General features: G+C 36.7%; 2 protein-coding genes across 2 annotated transcripts; one reads left to right on the top strand and one right to left on the bottom strand.

Moving 5' to 3' along the window:
• Positions 1 to 3,597: 3,597 nt before the first annotated feature.
• Positions 3,598 to 5,304, bottom strand: LOC145772481 (protein FAM200C-like). The gene has a single exon (XM_082584358.1). The coding sequence runs from the start codon at positions 5,302 to 5,304 to the stop codon at positions 3,598 to 3,600; it is 1,707 nt and encodes a 568-aa protein (XP_082440484.1).
• Positions 5,305 to 8,009: 2,705 nt separating this feature from the next.
• Positions 8,010 to 13,644, top strand: LOC145772700 (diphosphomevalonate decarboxylase-like). Its single transcript, XM_082584573.1, has 3 exons — positions 8,010 to 8,120; positions 10,393 to 10,515; positions 12,578 to 13,644. Exons 1-3 carry the CDS (start codon positions 8,010 to 8,012, stop codon positions 13,520 to 13,522), a joined length of 1,179 nt encoding a protein of 392 aa, XP_082440699.1. The 3' UTR covers positions 13,523 to 13,644.
• Positions 13,645 to 13,931: the final 287 nt, after the last annotated feature.

Raw genomic sequence — 13,931 nt, 5'->3', positions numbered from 1 at the left:
TTTGGCGGTTTCGGCCAAATCGGCTCCTTTTGACCTTGGCTGACGTTTATTTTTCGGTTTGATGGGTGGCTTTTTTTGGGGCTGTTTTTTGACTATGTTATTTTAAAGTAGCCTATTGATGTTGCATTTTCATGCATAATAAGCTTTCAAAATACCTCCTTTGATAGCCATGGTTAATTTAAATGAGTTTGTCTCTTTAAAACAATGATTTTATGGCCAAACTGAGTAGAATATTGAGTGCTGAGGGTTGAGAGCACAATAATTAAGTTGTCAGACATCAGTAGTTAACCATGGTTGGGTGAGTTTACTATTCACTGAAACTGAGCCGCAGACGACAAATACTGTAAGTCAAGTCAATAAGGTTTCTTGACGCTGGCCCTAAAGATAAATAAATTTACGCTGTTGGAAAGTAGCCTACTGGTTTTAGGCATTCACTGTATTCAGTTAAACCTGCGGGTCATCTTGTTGCGTGTTTTTAATAGGGACGGTACACTATGATCTACAATCCCTAGTTTTTAACTCTGATTCTTGCTGCTTTACTTTATTCATTTTATCAGTATGTTTTTGTGTTGTGCCATCGTTGCTGAACATGTTGTTACGGACAATTTTCATATCAAACGTCACATAGAACCGTTGTCTACTAAACCTGACGTCTTACGTCATGGACTGTTGCTAGAAAATAGCAAAGATTACATCATCGTTAAATCTTAAATTGCACAACCGTTTGCAGCTGCAGCAGTGCAGCATAACATTACATCATCGTTAAATCTTTAATTACTTGAACAGGTGTAAGCCAAACTTGAGCAGGTGTTGGCCGGGCTTGAACAGGTGTGAGCCAAACTTGAACAGCTGCTTGAATATTTTATCGTTGCTTATCATTATTACGTCACATAAGATGCTTAGTTGCTTACGTGCGATTTTGAATATTGCAAATTATTCTCTCATTCGTAAAATTGTAGCTTGAAAGTTGGTCGCATATTTAACTGTTTTGCTTAGTGCTTGCTAGCTGAACGAAATTTCCGTCTTTATCCAAGTAATCTGTTCTGTAGTGACAAGTTCGTGTTCGGCATCCGTGGCCGAGTGGTTAGCACGTTGGGCTCGCAGTCGAGAGCCTGCATGTTCGACTCCAACCACCCGCAATTGCTGTTGTTTCTCTGGGCAAGAAACTTAACGATAATTGCCTCTACCTAGTGATCGATTTCGAGTAATGGGTAGTACCAAATTTAAGTCATAAGTAAAGTAGACAACCGGAAACAGACATTGCCGTCGGCTGCAGCGTGGGTCAGGTGTACGTCGGAAGGCGTACACCGATGCATAGCGCTCAAGTCCGCTTTCCCGCAATGCAGGATAAAGATAAACAAACAAACAAAGTTTTAGTGGCGTACGGTGTTGCGTCCCAATTTCGACAGCCAAGTGGGCTATTTTTACAGAAATACACTTTTTGAATAGACGTTTTTAAAGGAGTGTTTCTTTCGGTCATTGCATACAGACGAACGGATCAGGGAATCTTATGTTACAATTTTCCCACGAAGAGATTATGGTTTACCGTTGTGACCACAGGTTGTGTTAACCTGTTTTAGCCACCTTGATAAAGTTAGTCGCGCTGACTGACGAAACGTCGGAAATACAAAAAGCTAGTTATCATCTTTAACATCAGGAGGTAATCTAGTAAATAGTCACCAGAAGAACGCAAGTTACTTTATTTATCAAATGCCTGGTGAACAATCTCACTCTGTTTTTTTCAAGTCAGTTTATTGTGTTTCAATAGCGCAATACAGACTGTAAAAAAACAGCAGTAAATGAAAAGTAAAAACAATGCAATGTAAGTTACAGCTGTTGGTAATTATGGCGCAATCATGGTAGCGAAAGACAATAAGCGGTCATCTAGTTAGCCACCAGCCCACCACTATATAATATATCAATAAAATAAAACTAACTACCGTACCGTACTCATTCATGCGAGTATGTGTGCAGAGGAAGGCACACAACTACGATAAATAAAAAGGATTTAGCAATAAAACCTACAAATATGAGCAAAACTTGTTTTATCAAGAATTTTGGTCATTTTAAGTGTACGTTAAATACTTTTTGCTTTGCATCCTTTTTGGACTACTTGCAAGAAACCTTTGTCGTTTTTTTGCAATTTTTTTTAATTTGAACCTTTTTTTTGGCTAAAAAAATTGTAAGCTCTGGCAACTTTCCTCCCACTTTTGTCATTGTATATCAAAATTGCTTGAAATTGCAATAATAGTCTGGTCGCTGGATGTATTTACTAGGGTTTTTATAATGGAAAATGGGGTTTTTCCCTGCCCCTAATGCATCAATAGTAAAATGTTGTTCTAAGAAATTTAGTTATAATAGTGGTGAGTATAATCATTAATTGGATTCTACTATCGTCTACTTCAGTGATCTGCAACCTGTTCGGCACAACCCCACCTGGGGACACTTAAACTTTTTCTGGGGCAGCTATAACCGACCAAATGCTTGCTGTTTTTGTACAATTTATATGTGCTCAAACTGGTTTCAACTTATTGAATTTGAGTATTTTTTAGGCATAAGCTATATTTGTGGTAGCCTCTGACGCTATATATGCACACGTTCACTCGTTCAGTTAAGCATGGTATTTGACTTCAATATGCACTCAGGTGTGCTGTAGGCCTAAACAACAGAAATAAAACAAAAAAATTGTAAAACTGAAACCATCAAATTATACATTAGATGTTGCGATCGTGTCATACCGTATTTAAACCTGATTGTCTTATTTTGGCATCATCATGTTCCTGTTTTGTATACATATCTTTCACCTTTTTGTAGACCTTTGCTATTCTTGGCATATAGGCTATTGTTTTTGTGTTGTGAGAGTCAGAAATAAAACAAACTGAAGTGAAGATTGATGAAACTATTTAAAGCCACCAAACTAACTTGCTAACAGCAATAAATGTAGTGTGTTGTAGCTACTGCGGTCACTGCACACGTCTTTTCATAAATAATTAGTTCTGGAATCCAGGTAGAATTACAAATTCACTGTTTTTCCATGTGTTGCGTACAAATCCTCAGTCTGGAAATTCACAGAACGTGTACTTGCTCTCTCGCATTACGTTGCATTCACATGATTTTGTGTCTATCTGCCTTGTTGGTCTGTTGTGTGCTGTGTGTAATCAACAAGTCGGGGCCATGTTTGTAATCTAAAAGCTGGTTCTTAAACTGCAACGTCTAGCGCAGTGGTTCTTAACCTTTTTTTCCCCAGCGCCCCTTTTCAGAGATTTCCATAGTCTGGCGCCCACCATAATATAAGGGCTGTAGCCTACTAAAGATGATGCGTGATACAGTGAAGCTATATCGGATTCTGCATTGTAGCGCTGTGCAATTAGAAAATGAAAACTTAGCTTGTGAGAATATGGTAAATTTACTTAAAGAAACACATTCACATTTATTATTACTTCAAGGAAATAGGGGCAGTATTTCACTCAGTTCTCATTTACAACATGCATGTGCCCCAAACAAAAAACTCAAAATAATAACCGTAGGCTAATAATAAGATATATATAAAAAAATGCACTTTGAAAAAGCAGGAAAAATGTATTAAATACATTGTATTTAATGACTACCTTGGGCCTGGTGAGAATTTGCTAACTTAATTATATCAGGTTCAATATTTGATAAACAGAGCCTCAGATCACCCCTTTTACATATTTGCAGTCTATTTCTCTGCTTAGTTAAGAGTTGCAAGACTGAACTGAATCCCTTCTTTACCAGGTATGATGAAGGAAACGCTAACAGCAATAACTTGATTTTTTCCCAAAGATGAGGATATTTAACGTGTTCCTTTGGCCAGAAAGCTTCATAGCCAATCTGCTGAAACAACACTTCACTTTCAAAGTCGTTTTGCAAGTCTGTAAGTTCTTCAACTAGATTTGGATCAGAATTGTTTGCATCAGCCTGAAATGGATTCACAACCCACTCTGGTATTTTTAATTCTTTGAGATCTTTAAATCTGATCACCAAATCTTCTTTCAATGCTTGAAGATGAGAGGAATAGCAGTCTAGATCAGTGTCTGACAAACATGAATCATCGGTTTGGTTTTCCTGTAAGGCTTTTAAGCTTGGAAACTGATTTAAGTCTAGCCTTAGTAAACAATTTTTGTAGAAATCTAGTTTGCTAATAAATGCCATTATTATTCCCTTTGCTTTGATGAGACACATTTTGGTTCCTTGCAATTTAATGTTGACCTCATTTAATTTGTTGAAAATATCAGACAAATAAGCAACGTCTGCTCTTCTGCTTTCCAAATCTGAACTCACTTTCTGATCCAATAATTTAAACCTAAAGAAATCAATAACAGAATCATAGAGATCATAAAAGCGTTGTAGACATTTTCCTTTTGAAAGCCACCGGACTTGTGTATGTAGCAAGAGCCGTTCAAATTCTTCTTCATTTTCATGACAAAGTTGGCGAAATATGCGGTCATTCAATGAATGGGCTTTGATCTTATTCACTGCACTGATAACAACTTGCAGGGTACTATGTAATCTGTCGCTGAGATGCTTTGCAGCTAAATGTTGTCTGTGAATGACACAGTGAATTGTAAATACGTCCGGAACTTCTCTTTTCAAATGTGCTATAAATCCACGATGGCGTCCAACCATTGATGGTGCTCCATCGGTGGCACATGCAATAACATTCGAAAGTGGAATTCCTTTCCGTTTAAAGAATTGTTCAACTGCCTTATAAACCGTTGAGCCTTTAGTGTCGACCTCTAATTGTTCAGCAAACAGAAACTCCTCAATAACTTTACGACTGGTATTTATATAGCGCACATAAGCCATGATCAAAGCCTCATTGTCGCGTAGTGTTGTCTCGTCAAGCTGTAAAGAAAACTGTGTTGTTTTGAGTTCATCACAAAGTTTATTTTCAATGTCATTTGCCATTTCATCAATTCTGGAAGAGACAGAAGTATTGCTCAGTGGAATCGAAGGTGTCACATCTTTTTGAGTGGCCATCATAGTGCTGATGATTTCTTTCACTGCTGGTATAATAAGAGTTTCACCAATAGTGTGCGATTTACCACATTTTGCAATGAGCTTCGATATTTTGTAAGATGCAACAAGTCCTTTCTCAACTTCATTTCCGCATGATTTGAATAGTGCTCCAATGGTGGGGCGTTTTTCAAATTTTACTTTCAGATCACAAAAGTATGCAACATCCTTGTTCGCTTTTTCGGGATGCTTTGTCTTCAAATGATCAATCGTTCTGGAAGGTTTCATTCCTTCATTTGTAAAAGTTTTCTCGCATATTAAACACATTGGTAATTGTTCATTAGTCACAGAAGGAATAACACCATATTTTAAGTATTCACTGGAATACTGGCGACACTTTCGCTTTTGGTTAGGCCTACTCATCTTAGGTTTGGCTAATTATAGTAATAGCAACTAAATTAGCAGTTTGCTAAATAATCAATAAACTATACTCTGAAACAACAAATATTTTCTTCTGACTGATTTCTGTTTTGACATTTTCTTCCAAGACTATAAGGCTAGCCTACAGCCAGTAGTAATTAGTTAGTAAGAAAAAACTAGTTTAAGCCGATGTTAGTTTTAATACTAAAAAATCAGCACAGATGTGCCTTAAGGCTCTTAACTTAAAAGTCTTAATGCACATCTCTGCTGATTTTTTAGTAGTTAGTAAGAGTTACACTAATAACCATTATTGACAGACTAGTATTATGACCAGTCCTTATGGTTTGCTTGCACTGCCTGTCCGCTGTCCCTGCCAAAAGCTGACCACAAAATGCCATTTACTTACTACAAGGAAAGGGAAACAATGCCCATTATCAACAACAAAGGCCTTTTTATTATCAGTAACTTGTCGCGCTATAATAGCACCTGGACTGGAAGCCAAACGCTAGGCCTCATCTTGGACGGCAAACAGGATTGCCATATTGGTGGTTTTAACGCCAACGCTTACTACGTAACACCTTAGGTTTTGGTAGTAATCATGCAGTTGACAAAATGCAATATTATGAAAAGCATTATCAAGAGTCGGGAAAAGTTACCTTTTCAAACATGATGTTTGTAGATAGGCTACTGCCCATTGATAAAACAGAGTTTTTTTTAACTATTTACAATGCTGAAACAATTAAAAAAAACTTTTAAAAACCGCCAATATGGCAATCCTCTTTGCCGTCCAAGATGAGGCCTAGCGTTTGGCTTCCAGTCCAGGTGCTATTATAGCGACGTCCACGCTTGTCGGATGGTGTTGTGCATTGTGCTGTATAGGTCAACATAGAATGCTCTGAGAGAGAATCACTACTTCCCTTGTTAAACACAATCTCTATACTGTATATAGCTCCTCATCCTCGGTGGATTCTCGTACCCCCAGCAGAACTACTAAAGCAAATTTGCAGTGAGGAAAATAACGTTACACCTTCTGAATGTAGCGCCCCCTATAACACCCCCTGAATATTTCCGCCCCTCTAAAAGTTAACAGCGCCCACTAGGAGGCGGTAGCGCCCAGGTTAAGAACCACTGGTCTAGCGTCTCACTTCGAGAGGATAAAAACTAGGGGCTTAAAAGGCGGAACGCGGAAATAAGCCGGGCGTGAAATGGCGTATTGTCCGCAGAAGTAGCGATTTAATGCCGATGTAGAAAACGTGGAAATACGATCTTGGCGTACATATTGTTTAACATAGCGATAACTTCATCATGAAAGAATGAAATGTTGCAACATGGAAAAAGGCAGAAATGCGATTTTTAACAACAACTCACCACCGAACCTACTTTTATGTTGAAATATCATTGAAAGATATTGTTTAGAAGCAATTGTGAGGTCATTAAATACTTTGACTGTTTTAATTCCACAGTTATTGGAGTAAATTTCAAAATTTAATAGAATTTATTGAAGTAGGAAAAAGGCGGAAATGCGATTTTTAACAACAACTCAATACCGCACATTTTCTTATGTTGAAATATCATTGAAAGATATTGTTTAGAAGCAATTGTGAGGTCATTAAATACTTTGACTGTTTTAATTCCACAGTTATTGGAGCAAATTTCGAAATTTAATGGAATTTATTGAAATAGGAAAAAGGCGGAAATGCGATTTTTAGCCAAAACTCAATACTGAACATTTTCTTATGTTGAAATATCATTGAAAGATATCGTCATAGATTTTGTCATAGCAAAATCCACACCAAAACTTGGAAAAGTCACCATTGCACGATAAGAATTTGGAACAAAGCGTTGTTGAACATTGAAGATCAATCAATTCATATTTGCAAAGATCATCGTCAGCAATACTTTCTAACTTGGCTTCAAAGGGATGAGTTATCCAAAGAGCAGTAGGCTACTGTTAAAACTTTCACTTTCGAAGTAGCCTAACCGTCAAAGTTCTTTTTTAAGGTTGCAAGGTGCTGGTATATTTCCACTTCGAGGTTAGAAATCTCGTTGCGACTTCTACTGACTTTCCAATCATCAAATGTTGGAAAATTTGCGTAAATTCTTTTTGAACTCTTCTACTCCACAGATCTAATTTTGTCTGAAAGCCCTGAATTTATAATGGTAGGCTAACACTCTTTCCTTGCATTTGCATATTGAGCTGGTTCAAACTTGAAAAAATGTCTGTCAATTAAGCCAATGCACCAATAAATTTGTTGTTGCCAAAGTGTTTACTCAACGGGGATTTGCGTTCTCGAAGAAAAATCTCGATTTCTCCAAGTAGTTCGAAAACTCGAAACAAAACGAGACTCCTATAGAGAGCCACCGAACTTCGGTGTGATAAAGGAGAACAGAGTGTTCTGATCCCATCTGATCACAAACCACTTTGAAAAGACGATGATTAAGAGCACGTGCCCTGATAAAATTCAGAGGCACTTTAAACTAGTTAGGTACCACAGGTCTACTTAACTGTGTTTCATTTATAAATAGGTCAGGCTACTAAATAATGTAATTAAACCGACTGCAGCGTAGTTTGAGACTTGGCAAGCATAATCACGATGGAGTCCCCAATCGATATGGTAACATGTAGTGCTCCTATCAATATTGCTATTATCAAGTATTGGGGAAAAAGTTGTGAAAAGTTGAATTTGCCTTTGAATGCATCATTAAGCATTACTTTGCACCAGGTAAATCAACAGTATTTTGTTAAGTATGAAACTGCATTTAAAAGCTTAACAATTTAATATTTATTTTTTTAATTAATAGCTTGTGTCCAACTTTACTTTTAGTTTCTTTTTTACGAAATAAACGCAAAATTACTCTAGGCTATTGGACAATTGTTTTAGCATTGAGTGGTCATACACTTAATTCAGCATTGGATGTTATGTTTCCTAATATTGTGAAAAAGCTTTAAACATGATCAATCGATCATATATATCAAAATTTTGTATTGACCAATAAATTTAACTTAATTGTCTAGATTATTCTTATTGTGTCTTGCCAAATTCCTTGTCATGTCAAAGAGTTGGTGCAAATTGGTTAAATGATAGACTGCATTGCAGGTATTTATTTAGTGTATTTCATGTTTTGGAGCTGGTATATTACAAGTTTTGCCCTGGTTAAAAATACCATAACGTCACACATTGAAATCGAGCAAAAATATAGAGTGAAATTGCTTTACTTTACTACTCACACACTTCACCTTATATGCCTTGGTCGATTCCAAACTTTGGCATATATGAATGTTATAGCATTGATAACTAGAGTGGAGACTTGTAAACAACAGCTTCCATATTTTATATGACAGCATTAGTTTTATGAAGGCTTTCTTGATTGTTGAGTTTTTGATTTTGTCCTGTCTTTCAGAAAATTTGCATCGTTGAGTTTGTCTAATATCCTAAGTTCAACTTAAGTTTTATGGCACTTATCACAAATTTACCACATCTGTTGAAATTTGAATCAACTATCAAAAAACGAAGTGGCTATATTTATGGCACTGGTTGCCATGATTGCGATCAAAAACCATTGTTTCACAGCAGTGGTGCCAGGGTTAGGGTTTTGTTCTGTACCTAAGACTTAGACTTCAAAATTTTCCGAATGTCTTTAACATCTTTAAACTTTTCTTTAATTAAGGCAGAGCTCTTTGTCTTGCAACACTAGTGCTATAGATACAGCCACCGCCACATCCTATTAAAAATACTACTGAGTAATCAGCTTAGATTAGAACAAACAAGAACTACTAGTAGTAGTAGGACTCACTATGTCATTCAGATTTATAAATGACAATAAAGTAAGATTTTAGTTGTTTACCCAGTTTGTAGCTGAGGTGTGCAAGAGTTGGACACACTGGTATCGGCTTTGGACAATTGCTGCTTAATATTTTCATTTTTGTTAGGTCAGTGTAAACTAAATTACCAATGTGTTTAAAGTTGAATGCAACTGTTCACCAGGCATTTAATTCAATGAAATGGAGTATGTTCTTTTGATGTAAGATAAACATCACAAGAGTCAAGATGTTTCACCTGAAGCAAAATAAGCTAAACTATCACAATTTGTTTAGTAAATGAAGATTATCATTCACCTAAAACATCTTTGGGTAGTTCAGCTTATTTTACAAGTAAGAACATATCGAGTTATTGTACTATCGGTAACTACCAAGATGATTTATTGTGCACAGTTATATATATTATAATATACAGTAAAAACAGCGTGAGACTGTTCACCAGGCATTTGATAATTAAAGTAACTTGCGTTCTTCTGGTGACTATTTACTAGGTTACCTCCTGATGTTAAAGATGATAACTGGCTTTTTGTATTTCCGACGTTTCGTCAGTCAGCACGACTAACTTTATCAAGGTGGCTAAAACAGGTTAATACAACCTGTTCAGCAACGATGGTACAACACAAAAACATACTGATAAAATGAATAAAGTAAAGCAGCAAGAATCAGAGTTAAAAACACGTAACAAGATGACTGCAGGTTTAACTGAATACAGTGAATGCCTAAAACCAATAGGCTACTTTCCAACAGCGTAAATTTATCTATCTTTAGGGCCATCGTCAAGAAACGTTAAAAAGACATCAGACAAGACAGAAAAAAGGATTAGCAATTACAATGATAGAGAAAAAGCTCTGAGCAAAGGAAAAGGTGAAGGTAAAGTTAAAGTAATTTTTTGTACACAGAGGAAAAGTTCTGACCATCTTTCTGTTTTAGCCACCTTGATAAAGTTAGTCATGCTGACTGACGAAACGTCGGAAATACAAAAAGCTAGTTATCATCTTTAACATCAGGAGGTAACCTAGTAAATAGTCACCAGAAGAACGCAAGTTACTTTAATTATATTATACAGTATTAGTACATAATTTAATCTTGGAAATAAATGTGACTTGTTGTGATACATCACTCATGAATCATTTAGTTTTAAGTTTAACAGTGTTTAAAATAAGAATTCTTTTCAGGATGATTTGAAAGCTATCACAACTGCAGCAACTTCAAAATCATTTGATGAAGATAGAGTTTGGTTGAATGGAGTAGAACAAGATGTGAAAAATAATGACAGGATCAAGGCGTGTCTATCTGAGGTGTTACACTTTCTAGTTTTCCAGATTATGGTGGTTTTATACCTCAATGAATACTCTGATTGGTTTATACCAGTGGTTCTCAACCGGGGTTCCGCGGACCCCAAGGGGTCTGCAAAGTGGTTTCAGGGGGTTTGTGAAAGTTTCCGAGTTTGCATCATGATTAATGAATTAAGAAATTTAAAAATTGGTTAGTTGTGCTTTGTGTATTACGGTGATTTTCAAACTGTACTTTCCAACAAACTGGTGCGATCTGCGATGTCCTTTGAAAGTTTCAAGGTTTGGTTTCTTAACTAAAAAATATCATATATATATATAAATGAATTATTTTTTTAATAAGGCCATGTTCAATTTATTTCTTTTTAGACAGCAGTCTATTGATCAATGCTTAACTTAGAAATGCAAAAGTTAGTGAGCAGTCTATCACCACTCGCAGTTTTGCAATGACAAAGATTATAACGAATTAGACTGGATTAGAAATGAAAAAAGAGAGAAATTGTTTGTAACGGTTGCAAAATTCTATTGATTTTTGATAAAATTTATAGAAAAACATCAAATGAACATAAAGAATAAAGATGACTGATTTTTGATGCTGTGCGCCAACATAAAGCTTATAACATTATTTCGTCAATGTCATTAATCGACTAATCGACATAAATGCATTGTGAGTTCAGCAAATTCTTCTAAGTGTGTAGTTTCGAAACTTATCAAACATTTGATTCCATTATTATAGGAGAAGCAATATACCAAAATTTCAGATAAAAATTTTTAAGGGTCCGCCACCGCTTCGAAGGTACCAAAAGGGGTCCGTCAAAACAAAAAGGTTGAGAACCACTGGTTTATACGTTTCAATGAACTGGAATGTGAATTAAAAAAGAAGATGCACAAACGTTTATTGAAAATCTATCATTTGTTTTGTTACTGCTTTGTATCGTTTATTAACATTGAAGCTTTAGCATCATTCACTGATTTGGATCTGCAAAATGTCAGAAAAAAATAGATTTTTTTGTTGCGTTTATGTTAACGGCGTTTAGAATGGTACAATTCTCTTACAGTTTGATCAATGTACGACTTTTCATACCTAGTAACTTAGCCCATGTTAATTTTTGTTCATAGTGTTTTGTACCAGCAATTCATCATCGATTGTTTACAAAGTTAGCTTCCAGTTATCTTTTAGCACAATGCAAACTGCCGGATTTTTCTTCTCCACAAAAACGATTGTTTAAACAGGCCTCGAAATTTGTACTTTTTTCCGGCGGTAAAGCATGTCCTACCGGACTGACCCTTTCTGCGGACATTTAATATCTCAACCGGACATATTTTTTGCATGTAGATTTTACACAAAATCACACTACAGACTTGTGTAATGTGTAGTCGTGTTTGTAGAAGAAGATTTTCTACAACAGAATAACTCTGCAATGGTTGATGGCTTAATTAACCGACCCTGAAGTAAACTGGAGCACATTGCTTGCAAATAAATCAGGGGAGCAAGTCTTTTAGTCGCAGACAGTTAGGCGCCGGTCAAATAGGCGCGCACACTGTGGCGTCAGGATATTTAGGTGCGGACATTTAGGTGGCCACATTCGCCTAAGCACGTGCGGAACCCAGCTGAGACTTGCTTCTCTGTGACGTTTCTTTTTAACAAACGATCAATGTAACGCAATAATCCTCATTGTTAAAATTAGAATACATGTCCTGCCGAAAAGTTCAGACAACTTTATTTCAAGGCAACATTGCAAGGCGTTGAAATGATATAAAAATGGCTATTTTTGCCATCAGCTCGTTAACCACGCCACTCTAATGTGATCTTTAAAGCAATTGCCTGTACTATTATTGTTTCAGCTCCGTATTTGTTCACGTTAAACAAACAATTGTAACAATTCAAATTTAAAATATATTTTTGCTGCATTAGCTCTATTTTTGTCAAGAATTTTGCGGCGGTCATTTATGACCGACCAATGCGTCGGCTTCGGCAGACATTCGAGGTCATTCCGGAGGTCATGTCCTCCATGACCGCCGGATATTTCTAGGCCTGTTTAAAATTGCAACATGTTTGCTGTTTTAGATTCGTCAGTTGGCGCGAAAGCAAGCTCTTCGTCGCGGAGAAGATGCAACTAGCGTCATAAAGTACAACCAGAAGGTTCGAATTTGTTCTCAAAACGATTTTCCGACTGCGGCAGGGTTGGCGTCATCTGCTGCTGGTTACGCGGCCTTGGTGGCGGCTTTGGGTGGTTTATTCAAAGTTGAAGGGGACTTGTCACATATCACAAGACGTGGATCTGGAAGCGCATGTAGAAGCGTTTTCGGAGGGTTTGTTGAATGGTTGAAAGGTGGAGACGTCGATGATGGCTCGGATAGTGTTGCCAGGCAGTTTCTCACCGAAAATCATTGGCCTGATCTTTTCGTTTTTATTGTCGTTACATCTCGGCGAAAAAAAAGTACAGGCAGTACTGTTGGAATGCGGTTAAGTGTGGAAACGTCATCTTTGCTAAATCACAGAGCGTCTGTCGTTGTACCTAAGCGCTTGGAGATGCTTAAAACTGCCATTTCTGAACGAGACTTTTCTACTTTTAGTAAGATTTGTATGCAAGAAAGTAATCAATTACATGCTATTTGCCAAGACACATATCCGCCTTTGCAATACTTAAACACAACTTCTCATCGTATTATTGATTTAGTTCATACCTTTAATCAAGCTTGTGGCAAAACGAAATTAGCTTACACTTTTGATGCTGGTCCCAATGCATTTTTATTCACTTTACACCCGTATATTCACAAAGTAGCTTCACTGCTGTACCATATCTTTCGTAGTGACGGTTCTGCATATGAAACATTTATGAGAGGCATTACTTTGGACAAAGAAGATACTGAACATCAACATTTCACAGATTTCCCAACATTTAGAAATGCCGTTGATTACATCATATGCACAAAACCTGGACCAGCCCCACGTATAATCGAAAATCGAGATTTAATTTCTGGTGAAACTGGGTTCCCGAAAGAGACATAATTGACAAGGTGTTTTACCACTCTGGTGTATAAAATGTCAAAATTGGACTCATGTCAAAACTGGACCCCGGTTCATGCTTTTTTTATAAATTTTAAAACTCAACAATAGCCAGTCAGCCTCATTTTCACAGACCTCTAGTTACCCCGATACTCAGCGGTGGTAGTAATTCAAACATCTCATCCTGGACATCGGATGAAAGATGTCCACCAATGTGCACTGTGTAGGGGAGAGTAGGGATACATAATTTTTTTAAATCAGTGCAATTCACTTTGTTCTTTTTGTCTTAATCACAGATTGTGTTTTGAACATGACTATTTTTTTCCAATTACTTACTGTAATAACTGCTTTGCTATCATGCGAACTGGAATTCAAGCTGGAGACGAAAAAACTCATCTCTGTAACTTGCTAA

Source organism: Aplidium turbinatum, chromosome 6 (genome assembly GCF_918807975.1).
Source record: "Aplidium turbinatum chromosome 6, kaAplTurb1.1, whole genome shotgun sequence".
In the NCBI taxonomy this organism is placed as follows: domain Eukaryota; kingdom Metazoa; phylum Chordata; class Ascidiacea; order Aplousobranchia; family Polyclinidae; genus Aplidium; species Aplidium turbinatum.
This window is presented reverse-complemented; position numbering and strand designations above follow the sequence as displayed.